The sequence below is a fragment of the Myotis nattereri genome, assembly GCF_964212035.1.
Source record: "Myotis nattereri genome assembly, chromosome: 3".
NCBI lineage: Eukaryota > Metazoa > Chordata > Mammalia > Chiroptera > Vespertilionidae > Myotis > Myotis nattereri.
Genome location: NC_138077.1, coordinates 144,340,575 through 144,364,973, shown reverse-complemented (window position 1 = coordinate 144,364,973; position 24,399 = coordinate 144,340,575). Strand labels below are relative to the sequence as shown.

Sequence of the window (24,399 nt, the reverse complement as noted above, 5' to 3'; positions counted from 1 at the left end):
GGATTAAGATGGCAGATGAGCTCTGACCGGTTTGGCTCAGTGGATAGAGCATTGGCCTGCGGACTGAAGGGTCCCAGGTTTGATTCCAGTCAAGGGCACGTACCTTGGTTGCGGGCACATTCCCAGTAGGAGGTGTGCAGGAGGCAGCTGATCAATGTTTCTCTTTCATCGATGTTTCTAACTCTCTATCCCTCTCCCTTCCTCTCTTTAAAAAAATCAATAAATTATATTTTTTTAAAAAGATTGCAGATGAAATTACAGTGGCTCATCAGCTGGCTTTATTTTGGGATTATCTGGGTGGAACCCAATGTCATCACCAGGTTCTTTTATAGGTGGAGGAGGAAGGCAAGAGACAATGTCAGAGTAAAGCAATGAGAGAAAGACGTGGTTGATCACTACTGGCCTTGGAGGCAGAAGGAGGTCACCAGCCCAGGGGTGTAGACAGGGGCAGCCTCTGGAAACTGGAAAATGGATCTCCTTCTAGATTCCCCTCTCCTCCTGGAAAGGAGTACAGCCCTGCCGACACCTTGACTGTCAGACTTCTAGGACCATAAGATAATACACTGGTATTGTTTTAAGCCATTACATTTATGGTAATTTGTTAGAGCAGCAACAGGAAACTAATACACTCCCAAGCCTCACTTTACCAGCGAGCCATTTAAAATTTGAGCGATCCCTTCTTAGTCCACCAATGCTTAGGTACCATCAGGACCTACTCCCTGAAGCTCAGGTGGGGAGTGGCTAGAATGCATTTGGAGGGATGGCAAATGACCAACCTCCTCTCTCTTTTCTCACCAGATTTAATCAATAGGAATACTGGATGCTCAATTAGATTTGAATTTCAGATCAACAATGAACAACTTTTAGTACAATATGTCCCAGAGTCCAAATGACACATACTTTTGCTAACATTATTTGTGGCTTATCTGACATTCAAACGACACTAGAAAGCTTGTATTTTATCTGAGGACCCTTCCCCCTGCCTAGGGCACATGCCCCAGCTCCTGTGGAGCTCCTGGACAGTGACTATTGAAGCACAATCCCCAAGATTGCCTCCAGCGGCTAAGGAGGCCTCCGCCCTGGCCAGGACCGGGCCAGCCAGCACAGAAACTGGCCTCAGGAGTCCGGGGCTCCCAGCAGGGGACAAGATCTTGAGCACCGTGATCAGGTACATGAGCTTCCCTGGTCTCCGGAGTCTTCCCCTGGCTTCCAGTTAGTTACACAGTCCTCTGGGCTGGAGAGCAGAGCAGCCAGGCTCTGCTGCCCCCTGCGTGGAGACTGTCCAGACCACAGATGGAAGGAAGCCTGATCCCTACATGAGGCACTGGTCTCGGATGACGCTGGTTGGTGTGGACTCTGTCGACCTTGGGGGACTGTCACTGGGTATGTATTCCAGCAGAGCCTTCCTGTCACCTACATTTGACTTCTTACCGCCCAGCAAATTCCCCCAATCCTAATCCCAGGGTATAAGACATTTTGAGGTGGAGGGAACCAATGGGCTCATGTTGTCCAGATATCTAATATTCCAGGGGAGAAAAGCGATGGAGAAGGGGTTAGGGGACGTGAGAAGGTTGCACAGCAGGCTGATGGGAAATCTGGGACACCCCTGAAGTTCCCTGCTCCTTTCACTCCGTCCCTCATTCATCTGGTGCTCGTTCATTGCGTTCCCATCCTGCAGGGACTAGACTAGCTCCTGGTGATGCAGAGAAGACAAGGTGAGTTTCCTGCTTTCCAGGAGCTCACAGAAGAGGGGGTGTTGAGAATAGTTAGTGAAAATAGCCAGTACTTACCGAGTGGCTACTGTGCTCCAGGCACTGTGCTAAGTGTTTTACATACATTCCTTCTTTTAGCTCCAGCAACAACCACATGTGGAGGGCACTTTTATTATCTCCATTTTACAAATGAGGAGACAGAGGCACAGAGTCATTAGCTAACTTGCTGGAAGTCACGCAGTTAACTGTGTGGCCTTGTTGAGATTTGAACTTTCAGCTTGTGCTTAACCATTACCCGTTAGCTCTTTATCGAGTGGGGAAGAGGGAGGAGGCAGCGCAAAGAGAGGAGGATTTATGAACAATTTCACTGAAGAGGAAACATTTGAACTGGGCCTTGAAGCAAGTCTAGGAGATTACAGGGCTGGGGGTGGGCCAAGGGCCAGACCAGAGAACTGTACCCCTCGCCTGGTCTAATAACTCCCTAGTGGAGAGAAGGGGTGATGTGATTCCCTTCTGAGCGGTGCTCAGGCACCAGGCAGAAAGGACAGGATGGGCAGCCAGGCCTGAGGTAAAGAATAAAATCCCATGTTTGATGAGGATGATCAATTAGAGAGCAGCAGACCACATGTGGCTATTTAAATTTTAAAGTGTTAAAACTGCCCTAACTGGTTTGGCTCAGTGGATAGAGCATCGGCCTACAGACTGAAGGGTCCCGGGTTCGATTCCGGTCAAGGGCATGTACCTTGGTTGCGGGCACATCCCCAGTGGGAGGTGTGCAAGAGGCAGCTGATCGATGTTTCTCTCTCATCGATGTTTCTAACTCTCTATCCCTCTCCCTTCCTCTCTGTAAAAAATCAATAAAATACATTTTTTAAAAAGTGTTAAAACTAAATAATATTTAAAATTCAGTTCCTCGGCTGCACTAGCTCTATTTCGAGTGCCCACCTGCCCCTTGCGGCCTGTGGCGACCGCACGGACAGCCCAGAGGAAGGACGCTGCCATCGTGGAGGGAGGGTAGGGCGCGGTGCTGCTAAGGAGCCCAGAGCTGGACAGAGACGCGGCTGAGACAGAGATGCGGAGCCGGCGCCACGGCAACCTGGCTGGGAAGCAGGGTGGGCGCGGGCGCAGAGGGAGCTGGGTCGCCACGAGTGGCCTCTGCAAGTGTGGGGGCTCTGGGTTCCCTCCTAAGCTCTGGGGTTTGCTGGTTAGGGAAGCATCAGCTAATCAGAGCCAGCAACACTAAATAAGGTCACAGCCTGGTGACCAAAACCCTTCTCCCCAAAGGAGAGGCCTCAGCCCTGATGCCAACAGCCCAGCAACTAGGGATCTAAACGTCACACAGTGAGAAACTGGAAAGAAATTTCCCCTAAATTCCTGTCCTTATCTCCACCTCCCTTTTATTACCAACTGGAAGTCATCACAGGCATTTCCAGGACTGGAGTTTTATGAGCTGAAGAGAAGCAGAGGGGAAAATGACCAATCCCTGCTGCCGCCCCCACGCCCACGGGTGGGAGGGGGAGGGAGGGGGAAGGATAGCGGAGCAGCACAGCCAGGCCTGGCTCCCAGGGCCTTGCCAGGAGCCACACCCAAGATGCTGGGCCAGGAGCCATAAGGCCCCAAACTGAAGCAGTGGTCTCACCCCTGAGCCTGCTGAACTGCCTGGAGCGCTAATTAAAGCCCAGCGTGCAGGTTGGTTGGGGTAGGGCCTGAGAATTTGCATTGCTAATCAGCTCCCAGGCCTTGGGAATGCCGCTGGTCTGGGACCCTGAACACCGCTGAGCTGGAGTGAGCAAGACCGGGTTAGGAATGAGAAAACCTGGTTGCCGCTGCAATTTCTAGCTCTACAGCCTCCTGCAAATCCCTCAGTGGCCAGCCGCCTCATTTCCCCAATCTCAGGATTCAGATGAAGAGCTCACAGCTAACTGATGTGAAAGTTACGTGTTAGTGGTAGAATGCTCTGAACAAATATAAGAGAGCCTGGAGCCTGAGGAAATAGATTTGGGGGGAGCGGGGTGGCGGGATTAGGTCAGGTTACGCAAGGTGGGGAGAGAAAGGAGCTTGCCTGGCACCAAGAAGAAATGGTGCGGGGAAACAGGTCCGCTCTGCATGCTGCCTTACCGGGCTCAGTGACCTGGGAGTCACCCTGCACAGCCCAGCGTCTGCACTGCCAGCTTCTGGGCCTGGGACTCTCCTCACAGTTCTTTCCATGGCCGCCTTCTATTCAGTCAGGTTTGCTCAAATACCGCCTCCTCAGGACGGCCCTCCCTGACCACCCCATTTAGCGCTGCCCCATCCCCAGCCCCCTAGTCCTGCCCTAACTCTTTTTTTTTTTTTTTTAATATATATTCCATTGATTTTTTACAGAGAGGAAGGGAGAGAGATAGAAAGTTAGAAACATCGATGAGAGAGAAACATCGATCAGCTGCCCCCTGCACATCTCCTACTGGGGATATGCCCGCAACCAAGGTACATGCCCTTGACCGGAATCGAACCTGGGACCTTTCAGTCCGCAGTCTGACGCTCTATCCACTGAGCCAAACCGGTTTCGGCGTGCCCTAACTCTTGACCGTGGATTGTCCCACAGCACCCATCTCACCTGCTGACTTCACCATCACCTGTGGCCCCCACAGGAAGCTCCCGGAGTTAGGGGTTTGCCCACATTGTTCCCATGGCACTCTAGATGTTCAATGAATACGGGAATAAACCTCTGTTTCCTCAAGTAGAAAAGGAGGTTGAGCCATGTGATCATAAACCTCTGAGATGTGTTGCCAGGATTTGTCCCGTCTCCGAATCCCATGAGGGGAGGGAGCATCGGCTGAGTAACTCCCAGGTATTTTTCTGAACCTGGGGCATGAGTGATGGATTCTGAATGTGAAAGCAAGAAGGAAATAAAAAAGCCAAGGTGTTCCTTGCCTTTCTCAGACTTGTGCTCACCCCTCCCTTCCAGGAACCACTGGCCGAGGACAAGAACCAACCTGCTCGGGCCGGACCTGAGAGTTGACCAGAAGGTGGACAACTGAGTCAGACAGGCCAATGTTTCTCATGAGAAAGAGTGTCAGCGTTTCTTCATCTCTCAGGATATCCCGAATGCGTATTCCTCTTCCTGTATATGAGTGAGAGAAAGATCAGGGTGCTGACGGGCAGGTGGGCCAGAAAAGAGAAAACATCTAGAATTCATTGGAAACATTTTTAACTCTGTTCTTGGGTCCCCGGGAGTGCCTGGAGGTCAGGGCTCCTGCCAGTGAGCTCTCACCCAACACAGTCACAGAGTTCACTGCTGAAGCAGCTGGGCAAAATTTAGTGAGAAGGCACGAAGGCTGGGCAAAGCTAGCTCAGGATCCGGTGTGGGGTTGGTCTAGGACAGTGGTCAGCAAACTCATTAGTCAACAGAGCCAAATATCAACAGTACAACAATTGAAATATCTTTTGAGAGCCAAATTTTTTAAACTTAAACTATATAGGTAGGTACATTGTTATTAACTTAATTAGGATCCTCCTAAGCTGGCCTTTGCTAAAAACGTCCTCAATCTGATTGAGGTACATTCGTTGAGGTTGACCCCTTCCAACTCTCCCAACCACACTTGTCTTGTATACTTGTTTCGTCTATCTCCTTTCGTTCATCCTCTCTATATGTCCACCCCCCACTTCTTCTAACGCCACTTCTTTAAAATAGACTCGCCCAGGCCGAAAACCGACTTCTGCGCATGGGCCATGAAGTTTCAATCGCACTGTACGTGTGCGCCCGCACATGGTATTTTGTGGAAGAGCCACACTCAAGGGGCCAAAGAGCCTCATGTGGCTCGCAAGCCACGGTTTGCCGACCACTGGTCTAGGACAGTGGATCTCAACTGGATCAGTAAGGAGCTGGAGCAAGGAATTTTGTCCCCCTGGGAATATTTGGGACCATCTGGAGACATGTTTGGTTGTCATAACTGGGGAAGTGCTAGTAGAGAACAGAGATGCTGCTAAACATCCCACAATGCACAGGACAAACCCACTCCCCGCCACCCCCACCCCCCCCCCCCCGAAAAAAGAAATATCTGGTCCAAAATGCCAGTCGTCTAAGGGTGAGAATTGCTAGTCTAGGACTGGAGGGCACCCATGCTCTGTCCACACTGCAGCTGTCATGGGGTAGAGGGTCCTTCTCGGCGTCTTGTTAAGGCTCAGCCTCAGTTAAGGCTCTAAGCTCAGGGTATTGACATGGACTAAGAAAGATGGGGCTGTTTTGGTCAAGAAAAGTTTCAAGTGGAAAAGAGAGGATGGCTTTTTTTGTTGTCTGGGCTTGCAATTTCATACCCTCGTCTTCCCAGTCACATTCTTTCTAGCTCCACTCAAAACCTGCTAGAAGCAGAAATTTCTTTATGGGAGGCATAAAGGACTCCTAGCAGTGTAGGTAACCTTGGGGCAAGTGATTGAAAACCACTTTGTGTCTGTACTTTCCACATCTACCTCTCAGGATTGACGAGAGACAAGGAATGCAAAAAGGTCGTGGCTCTCAGGCCTGAAAACAGAGGGAACTCAGTTAATGCTATTCTGATCGCATCCATATTATTCTTCCCCCTCCCGGGCAGTCACACCCAGGGTGCCCACCTCCTCTGCCTGCCTCCAGGGCCAACACCCAGCCTCACGCTGGCCACTGTTACAGCCCATGAGGCGCTGGCCAGAGAGGAAGGTTACGGGCCCAGATATTTATGAAATCATTTCAACATTAAGGAAAAGCATTTGGGTTGCGTGAAAAATGCCTATCTCTACATTTCAACTTCTCTGGAGCCTGCCTGGCTGCTTATCGCTTAGTTCTTCTTTAACGAGATTTAATCATCAAAGCTCCTTCCGGAGCCCATCTCCTCCCTCCCTAAATTCTTCCCTCGCCAAGAGGCCTCGAGGCCTGGGCAGTGACAGCCATCCCTTCCTCCCTTCTGTTTTCCAGTGGTGACGCTGCCTGTGCAGTGCCTGGTCCTGACATTGCTGCTCATTCCTCCTGGAAAGGGGATGGGTCAGCCACAGGCCTGGCCCTGCAGCTGGGGCAGGGCCACCCGTCCTGAGGTCCCACCCCACACTCACCTCTCTCCGGGGTGGGTGCCCTTTAGAGCTGTGCCGCTGGGTAGCTCAGTATCACTGCCCGCTGCCTTAGGGGAACCTGGCACAGGGAGGAGGGAGGCTGAGGAAGGAGGAGGGCTCTGAGACAGGCTGTCCTATTAGATCCTTGCCTTCCCTCCTTTTGGATAAGTCCTGTCTCATCTTCCAAACTCAGCTCCTGCTCCCTCTTCCTTCCCCTGGGGAACAGCTCAGTTCTTCTTTTCCCAGTCACTTCTTTATGCCAGTGTTATATCACACACACACACCTCCTGAGAGTGGGGGCTACGGACTCCACTTCCATTAATACCCCTCATTCGACACAGCAATGCTGGGCACACAGACATAAGCCCTGGAGACACCTCTGGGACACCCAGCACTAGAGCCCAGACATGGGCTCAGAGCCTCGTAAATGGAATGGCATGAGCACCCAATAAATACTGTTGTCTTGACCCCAAAGTCACGACCCCATTTGACTGTTTATCTCTTTGTTATTCTTTAACTCACTCACCTGACCTTACATACAAATTTCTGCTGGGGAGAGGGAGATGGGAGAGATTTGCCCTGGTGTCTCCCAGGACCCCACCCAGGAGACTGGCCCCAGAGAGAAGGGGCAGGAGCATTCTGGGTTCACACACCTGGGGAGGGGCGGGGGCCCCCTCTGTGGGGAAAGTGTGGGGCCCAGAATGTAAGAGGTGGCTGATACCAGACAGAGGTTTCACTAGACTCTCGAAGGAGAAATGTGAGCTGGGGGCCTGAGGAAAGAAAAATAAATTTAGCTTAAAATGTGGTTCTTCTTGTTTTCTTCCCCCTGGAAGATTAGAAGGGGGGAGGGGCCACAGAGGCCCTGGGAGCTGAGGGGAGCTGAAGTGGGAGAACGCTTGAGGCTCATGGGAAGAAGGTGTTTAACGATGATTGAGAGGCCACAGAGCTTCCTTGGGGGTGGCGGGGAGGGGGCTTCAAGCTGTCTTGAACCATCAATCCTCCCCTGGTGAGAATGCTGTACCACAGGTTTGCTGGAAGGGAAACCCCGCCTGGTCACCGTCAGTACACTTTCCCAGGTGCCTGGGAACTGCCTGGCAAAAGCACACACCGAGGCAGCTGCCGCCTCGCCTTCAAAGGCTTAACTCCGCACGGCTTTGGGCTGCAGAGTCAGTGTTCACCCGGAGCGATGCCCAGGGGCCTGGGACAGATCTGAAACGGTCTGCAGTGTGACAGCGAACCTCAGTCCCCAGCCTGGAATTCCTTCAGAGAGTGCCCCAGACGCTGCCTGGGGGTGGTCCCCTGTCCCCTCTCATGGCCGCTAAGGTCAGTCTCTGTTCTCTCTGGGGAGCCTTGGCTGTCCTTCCCTGACCTGGTCTCCCCAGACCTCGGGAGCCGCGGGCAGGCAGGGATTTTCCCCGGAAGCCCGAGGCCTGCAGAAGGAACCCTGTGCCAAGGCAAAACTCGTCCTGCTTTGGGCTTAGGAACTAGTGATTTGGGTTCTTATGCACACGCTGTAAAGCCACAGAGAAGCTGAGGTTAGAAATGACTTCCTTTACACTTCCTCGCAGCCAGACTCCATGCGAGGATCCAGCTCCGGAATGAAATGTCTGCTGGCGAACAAGCAGGCAGGCACTCGGGGTGGCGGGACAGCCACTTTCTCTTGTGCTGTTTAACCTTAGAAGTAAAACGCCTTCTGCTTGGTGTCCCCACCCTTTCCTCTTACTATTAAAGTGCTGACTGTGCTCACAGGACTAAATGCTCAGCCCTTCGAGCTCCGGCTCAGTAAATCCTAACCAAAGCAACAAAAGACGGAGTGTTTATAACTCGGTTTTACTACATAAAGTACACACTTCACTCTTTTTGAAGCCATTAGAATGTAATGAAGTAGTCCCATCTGAACAGACCCCTGTCCTTTATTGTCCCAATGGGGAGTGAAGGGAGAAGGTGGCCGACGGGAGGACATCAGTCTCTTTAGAGAACTCACCCCCCCCCTGATTCCCCTGAGCTCTTGAAGGGCCACCTGCCCGCCCCTCTACACGAGGGAGGGAGCCATTGTTCATTCAGTCCTTCCACTTCTTCCCTGGAAGGGGGCCGCCGGTGTGACACATCTCCTTCCCCAGGGACTAGCACAGCGCCTGGCTCAATGGTGCTCCCCAACCGTCTGCTGAATGTTGACTGAGCTGCACGGCGAGGCTCAGGGCTGATCTGCACTATTCGTCACCTTTCTTGCTTGGGATCCTGAGTAGGGGCTGTTCACTCAGCCCGCCAATACCCTTGGCAGACCCCTGCCTCATCCCTGTCATCCTCTAAGGTCATCCTGAGAGTCATCGCCCCACAACCCGCCCCCCCGCCCCATCCTAGGAGTAGACATCACCCAGATCCAAACTGTTTCTGAGCCCCACCCCCTGATCAACCTTCCCCACATCCGCAGCCTTTTCTTCTCCCCTGGGCGGTGGTGACCCCGGGGGTCCTGGCAGGCCTCTCTCCTTCCAGCTGGATGGTTCCAGCTGGAGCCCAGGCTGTCGCCATGCCCAGTCCCTCCAGCCATCTGCAGCGGAGCCTCCTGAAGACACGACAACTACACAACACCCACTTGTGCTGTAAGAAGAAGAGCTGCCAGAGTGGCTACTGGGGTTGAGCTGCTTTTCCCTGGGAGGAGAGTCGCAGGCCAGGGAGCTCCTCCACCCTCTCTCCTCACTGTTCCTGACTCCAAGAGGCTCTCCTCCCCACGCAGTCTCAGTGAGCATGTGACCCACCAGCCTGGCCTCACATTTTGTTCAACTCTTCACCAACTAAACCCTCACCTCTGCTCCACTTCAACCACCATGGCCGTACCCGGGGGCTTGTTCTCACCTGTGCCACCTGCCTTTGAAATCCTAAATTCACGTGCTTCATTTTTTAACCGCAACCATTAACCCTATTCACTTTCTCGGCCCTTAAACAGGGCCAGGAAGCCCCCTGAGACCTCTAGCTCCTTGCCCACCCTTTCCCCCGCTGGCCTGTTTCGCCACTTCCGGTCTCTTGTCCAGCCTTATGCATCCTGGAGCCCACATGTGCAGTTCAATCACCACCATCAACCTCCTTGCCTCCTGGACTTCCTTTGGCTCCCTTACAAGCCCCTGGCTCTGTATGCCCCACTCTGCACGTTCTCTGCCTCAGGGCCTGGGGTGCTGAATATCACTGGAAGAAGTCAAATGATTGTACATATTTATGTCATGATAAACATATGCTCTCTGACCTCCCAGAGTCCTTACCGCTACTTGGCATTGCTCACACGCGTTCCTGGTTAGCTTGCTCTCTACAACTCTATGGAAATGGTCCTGTACCTTTACCTTACTCTGAAAACCCCTCATCCCCTGCTTCTAGCACTTACCCTAGCCTCGTGCTCCCCAGAGCACATGCTCTCCTGGCATGCTCCTTTCCGTCTCTGGACTTGCTTTCCCTCCTTCCCAACTTTCTACCTTCTAGGCTGGTGGGAAGAGGAGTCCCCACCACCTCCAGACCCCATTTCCTTCTGCCTCCTCTAGTATCATTTCCCACCAAATCTTTCCTGCATCTTTAGTCTCTCTGATGTATGAGGGAGGTGAGAGGCAAGAGATGGCTGAGAACCCTGAAGCCCACCTTACCTGCAGTTCTCTCGGGGTGAGTCCGGAGGGTGTCCATGAGTTGGGATAAGGTGCGGAGTTCTGTCCAAACCTGGCCAAGGTGCTGGCTCTCTGGGGCATCCATGAGGAGTTCTTGAAAATCACGATACACCCTTGCCAAGCTGGAAGAGAGACAATGCCTCATCAATAAAGGCATAGGCGTCATAATAATAATGATACCACCTTGTGCAATTTTTACAGATAGTATCTGCTTGACCTAGCTACTACATTATGTATCTTTGCAATAGTGCCAAGGTAAAAAGAAAATAACATTTTATTTCCTTGTACATGTCAGATAGCAGACAGGGGCACTGAGCAATGTGTTCAGTCTTCCCACTTTGGCAGGGACAGGTCACCTCTCATCTCCGTTCTCTAGGTGTCTTCTGTCTAGAGAAGCTTTAAACAGGATGTTAGTAGATGTTACTGGAGGTTCTTCCCAGCTACCGCCTGCTTTACTGAGACCTGCCCTTCCAGCCGTTTGTAGGGGGAGATTCTGACAGCTGTACTTAATCCACAAGTTCCTCCCTGCACCTCTCCAAGGCTGGGCGAGGAGAATGAAGCCAGGACAACCGGATTTGTTTCCAGGAATTTAAATGATATTCAAGGATGCTCTTCTGATTGCCCAGACCAAGGTGCTGTGAACTGAACAACCCGCACGAGCCTGGGAGACACTGGTCCACAAAGAGGCAAATGAAGTGGATGCCCAGAGAGGCGAAGAGGCTGGACCTTGTGGGCCCAGACGGCACAGAGCAGCTCCTGACGGCTCTCCGGTTCTTCTCCCACCCCTCCTGACACCTGTGTGCAGCGCCTTGCCTTTGGGAGAAGGTCCAGTGCCCAAATCATATATTTCACCTGGGGCTTAACCTTGTCTAAAGGGGTTTCTGTGCCTTCTACTCAAAAGACCCCCAAATGAGCCAATATTTCACCTATAATGAATGTGTGAAATGTGAAACCCAGATTTCCTGGTTCAAATGCTGAGTACAAACTAGAGTCTGAACCCCCCGTTCCCCAACTCTCACCCTTCAATCTATAGACACTGTCGGTGCTAGTCCCACCAAAGCTCCATCGAGCCTCACTGAGATGTCTCCAAGGCTCCCCGGATCCCACGGTGCAACCCCTGGGATCTCCCTACCTGGGTAGGCATTTCTTCTCAGGCACCCCAAAGAGACTCAAGATGAAAGTATAGATTGTAAAAGTGTTTTCAGCCATGGGAGCCCAGCGAAATATCACCTCCTGACTGTCCTGGGAAGACAGGCGTCCCTCTCCTACCTTTCCATAATCCAGAGGTCGGCGAGCAGTTATATATTGTAGACTCCTGGGCCATAATTCTGTCATATTACTCAACTCTGTCACTGTAGGGCAAAGGCAGCCACAATTTGTTCCCAGTGGGGAAGGCTACCTCTAAGCATTAGGCTGACTTACTAAATGTTGTTTTTTTTTCTTTTTTAGTTGAAATGTAGTTTTGTCCTGGAGGAATTATATCCAGTGGAAAGACTGGAGTCACCAGTTACCTCAGTTTCCATTTGACTTGGTGTTTATACAAGTGGTTGAAGCCCACTCTACAACAAGCCCTTGTTGGTGACTCTCGGTTATAAGCTTCACAAGCTGCAGCCCAAGTGCAGCCCACTGGGTGGAGGACGGCCCTGTCCTCATCCCTGAGCCTCTGTCTGTAGGTCATGCCTACATCATGCCCTCCCACCTCCGATAGGGAACTCCAAAGGGAACTCTCTTCCTCTGGGATTGGTCTTGAAATTCAACCCCAGACCAGAAGTCATTACCTGGGAACCACAAGTCCCCTGACATCAGTGTAATGTTGGGTGTGCGTGTGCGTGTGCGTGTGCGTGTGCGTGCGTGTGTGTGTGTGTGTGTGTGTGTGTTTGCGCGCGCGCGTGTGTGTTCATTTTTCTTGGAAGAGGGGCGGGCCATCGGTGTTCATCAGTTTCTTGGAATGGTCTTCAGCCCCACAGGTAAAGAACTACCGCCTGCAGCCAGATCCTCAGGTAGCGCGGCCCAACGGAACTGATGGCATTGGCAACAGAGGATTTGGAATGTGCCCTTTCCTGCTTGTAAACCTTACTTTATCCGCCCTCAGAATATTTCCTGACCTTTGCCAAACCCCTCTGAAAACTCTTCACCAAACCCCTGACCTTTGATGTCCAAGAAGGCTTTTTTTAAAAATTCACAAATTTGTGTGCCGCCCTTGCGCAGAGGCCACGCTGATCTCCTCTGTATCGTTCCACTTTTACTATATGTGCTGCCCAAGCAGGCACTGTCCAAGAAGGCTTTTTTGTTTGTTTTCCTTTTAAAAAATATTTTTTTATTAATTTTAGAGAGAGAAAGGGGGGGGGGGGAAGAGAGACATCAATGTGAGAGAGAAATACTGATTGGTTGCCTTCTGTATGTGCCCTGACCCAGGATCGAACCCACAACCCAGATATGTACCCTGACTGGGAATCAATCCAGCAACTTTTTGTTTTTGTTGTTGTTAATCCTCACCCGAGGATATTTTTCCATTGATTTTTAGGGACAGTGGAAGAGAGAGGGAAAGCCAGAGAGAAACATCGATGTGAGAGAAACACATCGATTGGTTGCCTCCTGCACGAGCCCTGACCAGGGCCCAGCCGGAGAGGAGCCTGAAACCAAGGTATGTGCCCTTGATTAGAATCAAACCTGGGCCCCTTTGGTCTGCAGGCCGGTGCTCTATCCACTGAGCAAAACTGACTAGGTCTCTAGCAACCTTTTGGTGCATGGGAGGATGCTCAATCAACTGAGCCACACCAGCCAGGGCTCTAAGAAGGCTTTCAAAGAGTCAGAGACCTATCAGGGTGGACCAGGGTAGAGTGATGTAAGGCAACAGAAGGGAGACTGAGTTTTTTCCACCCAAGCAAATGGATGACCCGGGGCAGTGGGCACAGCCTAGCAGGATGCTGCCATCAGACTTCAGGTCACATCTTGGAAATATATATAAGAACCAAGAAATCATGTCATGTGGTCCTAGTGTGAAGCTTTCTCCCCTAGTATCCTGACATCTAATAGAATGCTCCAGAGAGGACATACACCCTGCTCCCATGAGCTTAGGTGTTCAGCAAGTCACAAAAACACTCATTCAGCATTACACACTCTGTGTGTACGCATGCAGTCCGGTGTATGACAGGAAGGTGTACAACCTTCTCCCCATTAGGTAGGAATCTCAACACTTACATGGAGTTGTTATAGTTGGACACAATTCCAGGAGATTCTCCCGGGGTGGGACTTTTAAAACAAGGATTGTTCACATTGCAGAAAATTCCTTGAAGCCATGGCAGAATTCCTGCTGAGGGCATTGCCTTGTTGGGAAAATGGCCTTTAAGAGAGGAAATGGAGACAAGAAGTTAGTCCTCCGTATCAAGTGGGATGAAGGCCCTAGGAGCTGGGCCTCTGAGGAAGCAGCCTGGTGCTTCCCGTCATTCATCAACATGTAAGAAGCAGGAGCACCCAATGTGCCAGGCCCTGTGCTGGGTACCTGGGGTAGGGTCTCTTCCCTTGAGCGCCAGTGTACTGGGGGGCCAGGCAAATGCTCTAATGGAGGCACAGAAGGAAGTGCAGAGGAAGACCAGAGGGGAGCACGTACTTTCATGGTGTGAAGGGCAAAGGGATTTTGGCTCAAGAGGCCTCCACAAGGAGACTTGAGGAGAAGAGGTTGACCAGTTCCTTCTTTTTTTAAAAAAAATTCTCACCCAAGGATATGTTTATTATTATTATTATTATTATTATTATTATTATTACTATTTTAGAGAGAGAGAAACATCAATCAGTTGACGGGATAGAACCAGAAACCTAGGTATATGCCTTACCCAGAATCAAACCCATGACCTTTGGGTGTATGAGACAACACTGCAACCAACTGAGCCACCTGGCCAGGACTCACCAGTTCCTTCTTATGAGAACCTGCCTTCAAGCAGGCAAGAAAGTTGCAGGCTCCTTGAGCAAGGGAGGGGGACAGAGAAGGAGAGGGATGGAAAAGCAAGAATTTTATGGCCAGGAAGCTGATTCCGAATTCGGGGCTTAGAACTCATGAACAAGAGGGCAAGGAGCAATAGTAGGAGGCAGGAGATGGAGTGACTTTGCATAGCTTCTGAGGTCTCATGTCAGCTGCCTAGAGGGAGATACCATCCTGCCCAGAAACCAGATGAAGGTTTTCCCAGAGGCGCTCACAGGCTCACCCTAGATCCCAGGACACCCTGGAGCCCAATAAGTAACATGTGATGAAGCATGATAGTTCCAGCATCCCTTTTCCTTATTTTTTTCTAGCACAATATATAACATATCCCTAAATTGGTCTCCAAAATATTTAAGAGAACTCATCTATGCTCTGCTCCCTTCAAATACTAGTAAGAGTTTAGGTATAGAAAAAAACAAAAAATAACAACTATTCATCAGTAACCACATACAAGTATTTGTATAGAATGTGTAAGAATAAAGCATTAGCTTCGGTAACGCTGATGAATCTCCGTTTTCTGTGTTGTAGGCGTGAGAAGGTAATAAGCAGCTATGATCCGGCCCTCCCAACCCCCAAGAGCTTTCTAAACAAAAGGATGGGACCTCCGGGTATACCAAGGCTACCCTGTTATGCTTACATTCATGTTTGCTGTAGAGTGGGTTGACGTTCCTTAACCAGATCAAGACCAGAAATAAAGACAAAGGCCACATGAGTTCCACCGCAAAGCGAATCTGGATAAACAAAACAAAAAGAGAAAGATCAGTGATGGTAGGAGATTATAGGAAACATACCCAGAGCACATGCACTTCATCTCAGCGCCTGTCTATGCAATAGGACTTTGGTTGTGGGATATTTCCAAAAGGACTTCCTTTTTTGATCTCCTCTCCCATACTACCTCTACTAAGATATATTAGGCCATCTGGGCTCCGCGTTGCCTCTGTTTTAGAAAACTGCATTAGCTCAGGACTCTCATCAGGGATCATCAAGATATGTGCTTCAGTGCTTTCCAGATGCGGCTGTGCCCATGAATGCAGGTTCTGATTCTGTAAGGCCCTGCTAGATCTCGCATGTAACGCTGATGCTGCGGGCAGGAAAGATCTCAGTTTAAGCTCTCCCGCCAATAAGGAAACAGAGGCCCAGGGAGGGTGGGCTACCAGTCAGCGTCACATCAGCAGTGATAGCGTCAGGACCCAAATCCAGCCTCCCGTCTTTCGGGTCAAGGCCCTGCTCCTCCCACGGCCCTGCCTTCTAACGCACACTAGACTTTGTATCTGTGGTCACTGATGGATGAATGCATGTGCAAACGATTCTGTGAAACACTGTGATCCGTAGCAAAGTCAACAGAAACCTGCGTTTTACCAACATTTTTCCTCCACCAAGTCCTTGTTGCTTAAAGAGACAAAGCAGGGCATACTGCTGTGGGTGTTTGCCATGCTGGAAGGAAGACATTGCTGACACCAACATTTGGTTGAAAATTGGGATTTAAATTTATGTTCAATTTAGAGTTTGAGGACTCTGGATTCCAAAGGAAAAAGAACCAGTTGGTTGTTGCAGCCCACACTCTGAGGCATTGCATAGAAGGGTGGAGGTTGGAGGTGTGGGATTTTGGGGGGATAGCAGATAAGGGGTATGTGAACTGGTGTAATAGTTCTTCCACTTCATCCCCATTCCAGAGACCTTAGGAAGGAAATACATAAGATTTAAAGAGCTTAAGCAGGAGGCTAAGAATAGAGCCTTAAATATATATAGATGAGGTAGGAGCTAGTCACATGATTTTTAACCCTTTGTTGTTCTTTCCAAAGAAATGTGCTTACACTCTCAACAAAACGGTGGATACCATACCGGGTGCTAATGAGTGTCTGTTCCTTTCCTGCTAGTAAGGTCTGCCGAAACCGTAACATAAACTGATAAGGAAAATGCATCGAAGAAAAAGAAGCAAAAACTGTATAGAGCACGGGGTTATGCTACAGTTGTAACTTATTACAAAATGTTTTACTGAAAATATGTCTAGGGACGATGTGTTAGAGCAAGCATGTCAAACCCGCAGCCCGTGGGCTGAATATTTTTGCTGCCCAGCCAATATAACAGTATGTAAGAAACGTTTTAATGAAAATTTCGTAACTTAATTTTTTCAATATCCTGTTATACATAATTATCAATAATGAACTACAATGTTCACTAATGACTGATTACTATAATCGCGTTGCATTCATTTCTCTTACTCATCTTACGCGCAGGTGCACCATTTCTCTCCACTAATACTAGCAGCGAATATTTTAGCAGCCGATTGCCACGTCATTAGTCTTGGACTGACGTGTTTGGTGTGTGCAACAGGAAATATTTCTCTTTCGGAGAACAAGAAAAATAGTTTTATTTGTGTTACGCTTATTAATTTGTGCAATTATTCAGTGTCTGATAAGTTAATGGTCAAGAAAAAATATTAATTTTTATTAAAATGTTCTATTATTTTATGTTAACGATTACTCATTTATTTCAGCCCTTTGTATTCAGCATGTCTCTATCGAAATAAACCTACGTTTCTATGAAAATTGAAGCTTTTGAGTTTGTTTGTTTTTTGTGGCCCACATAAACTTAAACCTTGTTTATTTGGCCTGTGTTAACCTTTGAATTTGACATGCTTGTGTTAGAGGAAACACACAGAGATCTTGTGGGAAGAAGAAAGAATAATAGATTTTCCTGAAGGCATTCATTTTTCAGGGTTCCCCCTACACATTCTCCCACAAGATGGCAAAACACCAATATTGAACAATCCCATCCAGCGTTAAAGGGACTGACCCCAGGCGCACATGAAAGCATTGGTTCTTTCCGGGTATGCAAATCAAAGGAGGAAGGGCCGAGCCTCTCCCCCAGGGAGCCTATCTCATTGTTAACACTGCTCTTCCCAGACCAGCACCACTGTTCCCACAGCAGCCCACACTTCCCGTCGTCTTGTCATTCATCGTGTGTGACGGTCACTGCTCTTTCATGTATGTGGCTCCCTCGCTGACTGTACGCTTCCTGAGTTCAGGGACCACGTCTATCCTCATCTACTGTGATTCTAGCACCCAACACAGGGCTGGGCTCATCATGGGTTCCCAATAAATTCGGAATGAGTGAGTCTTTGTCAAGACTGGTCTGGGAGGCTCCTCCAGGAATGCTGGAGGCGACACAGAGGCTCAGTTCCCCAATGGTTTTCAGATTTAACAAACTGCACTGGCTCCACACCTTCCATCCCAGGTCCTCCTTGTCACTGAGTAAGGTTGGGGAGCAAGTCTGGCAAGATAGTGATGTAATAGGTGCAATCAATTAAACCAGTTGTTGTTCCTGGTATTTTTACCAAGGAAATGACAGCCAGTTCAGGTTCTACACACTAGATTCTTCCTTAAGACAACTGCCTGCAATCTTGGCTTTCTATCAAGTAAGCCAGCCTCTTTCCATGGAGCAAGTCTCCCCGGGAGTAGTCCACTGTGTCAGACACTGATGCTGGCTTGGGAATGGGAAGGGCTGGGTTAAGAATCACTGTTGGTCTTGCCTAATTTCCAAGTCTCAGTTTTCTCATCCGTTGAATGGGACCATTTTGTCCTACACTTTGCACTGAGGGTTAAGAGTATGTCAGTAACTGAGGTTTATACCTGGCTCTGCTCCCTATTAGCTGTATGACATGAGGTAAGATGTTCAGCTTCTCTGTGCCTCAGGGTCTGTTCAGCCCATTTGCCAGTTTGGAGACATGGGGCCTCCTGAGAAACTAACCACCAACTGCCCACTGCTCCATATGTTAGGGGGCTGGGACCAGGGAAGGGATCAGCCAGCCTGGCCTACCTGTTCCACAGATAAAATTCCCAACCCCAAGCTCATGCATCTCAGTCCTCTTCACAATGTCAGTCACAGGCCTGGCCAGTTTGGCTCAGTGGATAGAACATTGGCCTGTGAGCTGAAGGGTCCTGGGTTCAACTCTGGTCAAGGGCACATGCCTTGGTTGCAGGCCCAGTCCCTGGCACCGGTTTGGGTGCATGTGGGACGCAACCAATCTTTCTCACTTCGATGTTTCTCTCTCTCTCTGTCTCTCCCCTTCCCTTCTACTCTCTCTAAAAAAAATCAATGGGAAAAAATATCCTCGGGTGAGGATTAACACACACACACACACACACACACACACACCCCAAAAAACAATGCTAGTCACACACTCTCTCATTTACTCCCTCGCTCCCTCACTCCCTCACCCATTTGTGTGTTTATGGAGTTCCTGATCTTTGCAAGGCATGTAGTGTAAAGTCCTCCCACCAGTGGGGCCCAGATCAGAATTCTCCATTCCTCCTCCATTCCTTGCCTGGCCCTAGGACAGGTGCGGCTTTGCAGGTGTTGCTGTTAACCCAATCTCTGAGTCAGGGCTGCTGTTTTCAGCCTGTAATCCCTGCCCCTCACATGACCCCTGTGGCTGACCCAGATCTGCAGCTCTGGTGCGTCTGCGTGCTGGAATCATGTGGGAAGCTTAGGCCCAGCCCCATATCAATCACACCAGCACCCCCGATCCTGAGACATCAGTTTGGTTTTATTGTTTTGTTTCTAACACTGTCAGGTAATTCCAGTGTGCAGCTGGGGCTGGGCACCGCTGGCCTAGGTAGTGGTTGGTAATCTTTGGAAAACATTTGTTGAGAGGCTGGTGTTATTGCTCTAACTCCGTGAGCGTTTGTTTTGGATGGAGGGACTGCTTTTCACACTTCGCTCCCTGCAAAAAGACCACCAGCAATTCTTTTCCTGCCTGGCAGGTCCTCACAACAACCTCTTCTCCCTCCCCCAGAGTCCTGCTCAGCACCCTGGCCCCAGAGCGGCATCTTTGTCCTTGATGCTCTACTGTGCAGGGCATACCCTAGGGAGAAATTCCACAGCATAATTAAAAACATGTTTTCAGGGCAGCGCTGCCTCCCCCCACCCCTTCCCTTTAAACATGTCTGTAGCTTTAATTAAGCCTAGCCAAACTCAGGAGGGGCCGGTGGAAATTTTCCCCCTAAACTGGTATTTCCTTGTTCAATGTATTTTTTGCTTCCCCTCCCCCTTTCTTTACCACTCAACCTGCTTGTGGGAAGAGGGGTCCCAGGGAAGACAGTTGTGCTTGCTGTTTTAAATCTTGGCAAGTTAGATTTTCCCCCCTCCCACTCTGTTTTCAACCTAAAAGTGGGTAGCCGAGGCTTGAAATGAGCTGGGGATTCTCCCTTCTGCACTCAGAGCCCAGATGGGATTGTTAGCCCGGGTGAATATGACCCAGGACTTCCCTGTACCTGACAGGTTCTCCTCGCCTAATGCTTGGCCTGGGACCAAAGGCCATAGCTGTACCCAGTGCCCAGGTCTGGGGTCCTGGAAAGGATCAGCCCCTATCAGGCCTCCCCCAAATATCCTACCTATTCTGACATGAAAGTTGGGCCTGGGGAATGCCACCGAGGGGCCCTCAGGCTGTGAGTTCTCAGGGACAAGAGACAAACCTAAGGATCTTTATAAAACCTTCCTGCCGGGGCCTGGCCCATCGCAAATGTGGGTGGCTGTGCATTGGCCCGGGCAGTGCGGAGATCTGTCATTGGGGTGAATTCTTTGAGAAGTCTTCTCTCACCTGCTCCCACCCGTTTCTCCTCTGAGCTCCTAGAACTCATCCTCAACTCCCACCCTGGGCTTTATTCTATTCCTCTGTTGCTCAGGTTGCCTTGCTTAGTAATTGTGTTTGGCTCCAGGTCCCATGAGAGCAGGGGTGGTGCCTGCCTCACCTGGCCATAGAGGATGTGCAGGGTTTTCCAGGCCCAGGGTCAGTTTACATCTGTGGTCCTGGTGTGGTTGTTAGTAGGTTAATAGGCCCCTTTCACTTTCCTAACTGCCTTGGTTTGAAGGCAGAATGAGATGGCCACCCTATCTTTGTGGTCTCCATGGCCAGACTATTAGGTAGGGCTTGATACCTGGGGACAGTGTGGGGTAAGACCACGTCTGCCTGTCCTGGAGGCCCAGGTCCCCCTCCCCCAGTCAGCCGTTAACCTTCCCGGAAGCCTCAGTGACCTCTCCAATGGGGGGGTTCCAGGGGTGTCTTTGGGGGACTCCAGGTGAGGATTCTCTGAGGAGACAGTACAGTGCCAGGCACTTACGAATACTTTGTAAATGTTAACAGAGGAAGAAAAAAAGGGAGGAAGGAATATCTGAAGATTTTTAGCTCATGCCCTCAGGGATTGGGAGGAGAGGAATGGGGAAAATTGGTATCTGTTTTTGCTCTTGCTCATAATAGTAAACACCCAAAACCATAGAAGTTTTAAAAACTTAAAACCTAGGAGTTGAGTTATGGGCTGAGTATGCTGTATTTTTTTTTTTTTCTCTTAGAGTCGCTATCTGTGGAGGCAGAAACTTCCAGAAGAACCAAAAGCTTAGGGAAGGCTCCACAGACCCCTCCCTCCCCACCTCAGAGATAAAGAGGGCTGTGGAGGATGCCTCCACCTTTCCCAGGCATCTGTAAATTCCTGGAATGTGTCAGCCGTGGGGAAGAGGGCTGGAGGCACATCAGACAAGAGGTCTCAATTTCTAGGCCATCAGGATGGCACCAAAGGAATGTCAGCCTAGACTAGGTCATTCTGGGAGATTCCCCAGCCAAGGTCTTCAGCCCGATGGCCCATCTCACCTTGGAGGGGCTGTCAGTGTGCTCCTCCCAGAGGAGTGGAGAAGACAGAGTCCCTGAAGAGAGGACACCAGGGAAAGGGAACAGAGACTGCAAAGGGCTCTGAGCCAAATCCTGTCTTTGAAAGGGACAATCTCTGTAACAGCAACATGCTAGCCACAGGCATGGAATCATTTCAGGCCAACAGCCACAGTCCCCGGGTATACTTTTGGACGGCCACAAAGAGCACACTGAGAGTAAAATTAAGTGAGGATCTTAACTTCTTACTGAAAAGAGAGAGGGAGGAGGGAAAATAGTTGCACACTGGCTTTTCCTTCGCGTTCCACATGCAGGAAGGGACTGTGGACTGTGATTTTCTTTTTTGCCATTGTGCACCCGGCACCCGGCACAGTGCCTGACCACTGTTAAGTATTTGTCAATTCAAGGAACAAATGAATGAATGTAACAATGAGTCTTGTTTGAACGTTGTCTGTATTCATTCTAGAGGGGAAACTCTCAGAAGCAAGGGATTGAGTCTCTGAGTACTGTTAGCACTTGGCTCCTGGGGCGGGGTGGGGGTTGGGGGGCAAGTAATGACTTGTGAACGCTGATTTGAAAAATCACACCGGCTTTGCCAGGAGCGTTTCCCACAGATAAGCAGGCTCTCACTTGGTTTCCCCTTCTGCCTCCCTGAGTCCTGCCTAAATCACACAGAAAAGGACCATCCGTGCGCATGGTTGGACTGTCTCTTGCTCCCTATTGTGCTGGTTATTAAGCAATTGTCCCTCAGTCCAAACCCACCAGCCAGTCGGAGCTTCCTCCTCATGGGTCTGGTCCCAGAGCAGGCACAGAGCCCCAGCAGCAGGCTCGCGGCACCCCTTCCCCACAGGTCTGAGCCTCAGCTCCACCGGCCTCTGCTCTGTTTCCAAGTCTTACTCCCACTCACTCCCCTTTGTCCTCTCAGCTGCAACTCGCCAGTGCTGCCTCCATGGCACCTGGGTTCTCTCTTACCCTCTCAGTGGCCAGCTGTGCGCATAGCAAGCACCTTTTATAGTAAAGTCTCTCTGACGGAGACCCTTCTAATGTTCCACAGTTGGCCCCCTTCCTTCTCTCACATTCCTTCCAACACCCAGGAAAACCCTGTCCTGCCTGCGTGAACCCATCTTGAATCAGGACTTGAAACAAACCCATTCTCTTCCTCCCCACATCAGATTTTCCTCCCTGCCCTCCTTCCTTGCCTGGCTCCAGTCTTTCTGAGCTCAGCTCGGCCCACTCCTCGACCCTCCCCGCTTCTTCTTTCAGCTCCTTTAGTCATTTTTCTTCATTTGGCATTGGCGGGACTCTGCAAGCCTGTAGCATGGTGCGTGCTTCCCTAGAGTTATATATTCAAAACATGCTCTGGGTTTCCAGCTGGGCTAGAGGTGAGTCCGGGGTGGAATCTGTGTCTTATGCTTCTAGCCCCTGGCCCAGCAGCCCGGTGCCTGCTCACTGGAAGGGCTGGGTGACCGGCTGTGATGGTTAGTGAGTAGTGTATCTCACTAGAGCTAAGACACCGTCACTGTAAGATGTGCTGTTGTTCTTTGCACACTACGGGAGAAACAAATGTGTCCGTTTAACTGTCACTTGAGTCTGAGCTGCGTCCCAATTTCAGGCACGTGAAAATGTGAAACCTGGTGCGCCTCGGAGAATCCATGACTCAGTACTTCTGGGCGGGGAAGCTCTGGGAGAGCGTTGTTTTCTGTTGAGCCTGCTCTCCAGGACTTAGGTCCTTCCCACTGCACAGCAGGGATGCTCAGGGGGGTGTGGACTGGACTGGCACGTTAAAACCAGGGACAGGGCGAGGGACGGGTGGGCAATGGGTCCATAGGCAGGGAGGGCAAAAGAAGACTTCGATGTAGCCGTCCTGGGCCGTGGGTGGAAAATGTCCACCTTAGGACAGGGAAGCCGTCTTTCTGTGAAGGACACTTGTCAGAGAGGCTCGCAGAGCAGCCAGCTGGGTGCCCACTGCTTCGGTGCTGAGTGGTAACCAGCCCATCCATGGTTCACCCTCCCTGCCCGCCCGCTGTCCTACCCCACGCTCTCCACCTGTTTACCGGCCCCACACCTCACTCAGACCACACGCTGCACCTGTTACCTTTTGCCTCTTCCTCAGGGTCCAGTTCTTCCAGAGCAGAAGCTGGATCTGCCTCGCGAAGCCCATGCTGGCGACCACGGGAGACCAGATCACGCAGAGCCCTTGTCTGTGGCCAAGGCTCTGGGGAGCAATGGGCATAAATGCCGCCAGAGCACCTTCTGGCTCAGGCTGTGTCCTTCTCTGGGTGATTAAAGGCTACTTTCCCCCAGCAAAGCATAATCCCTTCTAATGTCGCATGAGCCTTTGCCGAGGAAAGCAAGCGGACACTCTGCTGGCTCCTTTTTAAGAAGAGAAGGAGAACCCTAAAGACACAAGTGGCTGAGCACTAAGCCAGTTGGGGGCAGGGGGAAGGGGAGATCCGGCCCGTTTGAAATGAATAAAACTAAAAAAAAAAAAAAAAAAAAAAAGACCGTACCCTTTTATGTAATGATGTTTACTTTTAATTTATATTAGTTCACACAAACACTCCATCCATGCTTTTGTTCTGGCCCTCCGGTCCAGTTAAGAACCCATTGTGGCCCTCAAGTCAAAAAGTTTGCCCACCCCTGGGCTAGAAGCATAAGATACAGATTCCACCCGGGACTCACCTCTAGTCCAGCTGGGGGCATCTCATGGGAAGCCAAGACCTCCGGCTCCCGCCTCCAACAGAGGGTGCTGGGAATCTCTGATCTTAAAATGTGGGACAAAAGCTCTTTGCATTATTATAGGCTAGGCTTTGGCCTCCACCATAGCCTGCTCTGAGCCGCACCCAGGGTTTGATGGACCACTTGCCTCCACCTCCACCAACCCACTTGCCAGATCTCAGATGACCTCTCCCCTTTGAAGCCATTATCTTGCTCTGTAGTGACTGTAGGCCAGCTATTGGGGGGCATCTCTGAGCTTAGCAGAGGGTAAGTGGCTTTTTATCGCTTGTGCTAAAATTGATGGGCCAGTCGTGGCTACCTGGAGCTGTGCTGGAAAAGGCACTGGCACTGCCCAGGCTCAGCGGGACAGAGCCCATGGCTGACCAGCCACGTCTGATGCAGGCTGCGCCTGAGAAAACACAGCAGGTGCGCCAGCTACTGTCAGCCCGCTCGCAGTGTGTGCTACCGGGTGAATGTGTCCTCTGGTGTTGGATCCGTGATCCTGAGGGACATCACAAACACAAGACACCCTGGCACTTCACCACTGGGAGCTTTTAGTCTCCACCTCCTCAGGTCAGAAGTTGCTTCTCTTTGAAAGACTCTAGACCAGTGGTCCTCAACCTTCCT

At 50.5% G+C, this 24,399-nt stretch overlaps 1 protein-coding gene across 1 annotated transcript in view; it reads right to left on the bottom strand.

Annotated features, from left to right (window-relative positions):
* Positions 1-23,287, bottom strand: part of ABCA4 (ATP binding cassette subfamily A member 4) — a gene marked incomplete at its 5' end in the record, with an annotated part of 124,496 nt that extends 101,209 nt beyond the window's left edge. The window contains 5 exons of the mRNA XM_081087564.1: positions 4,688-4,815; positions 10,397-10,536; positions 13,616-13,757; positions 15,031-15,124; positions 23,150-23,287. Coding sequence (XP_080943690.1) covers positions 4,688-4,815; positions 10,397-10,536; positions 13,616-13,757; positions 15,031-15,124; positions 23,150-23,287 — 642 coding nt within the window. The remainder of the gene's footprint in view (positions 1-4,687; positions 4,816-10,396; positions 10,537-13,615; positions 13,758-15,030; positions 15,125-23,149) is intronic.
* Between the last annotated feature and the right edge of the window lie 1,112 nt (positions 23,288-24,399).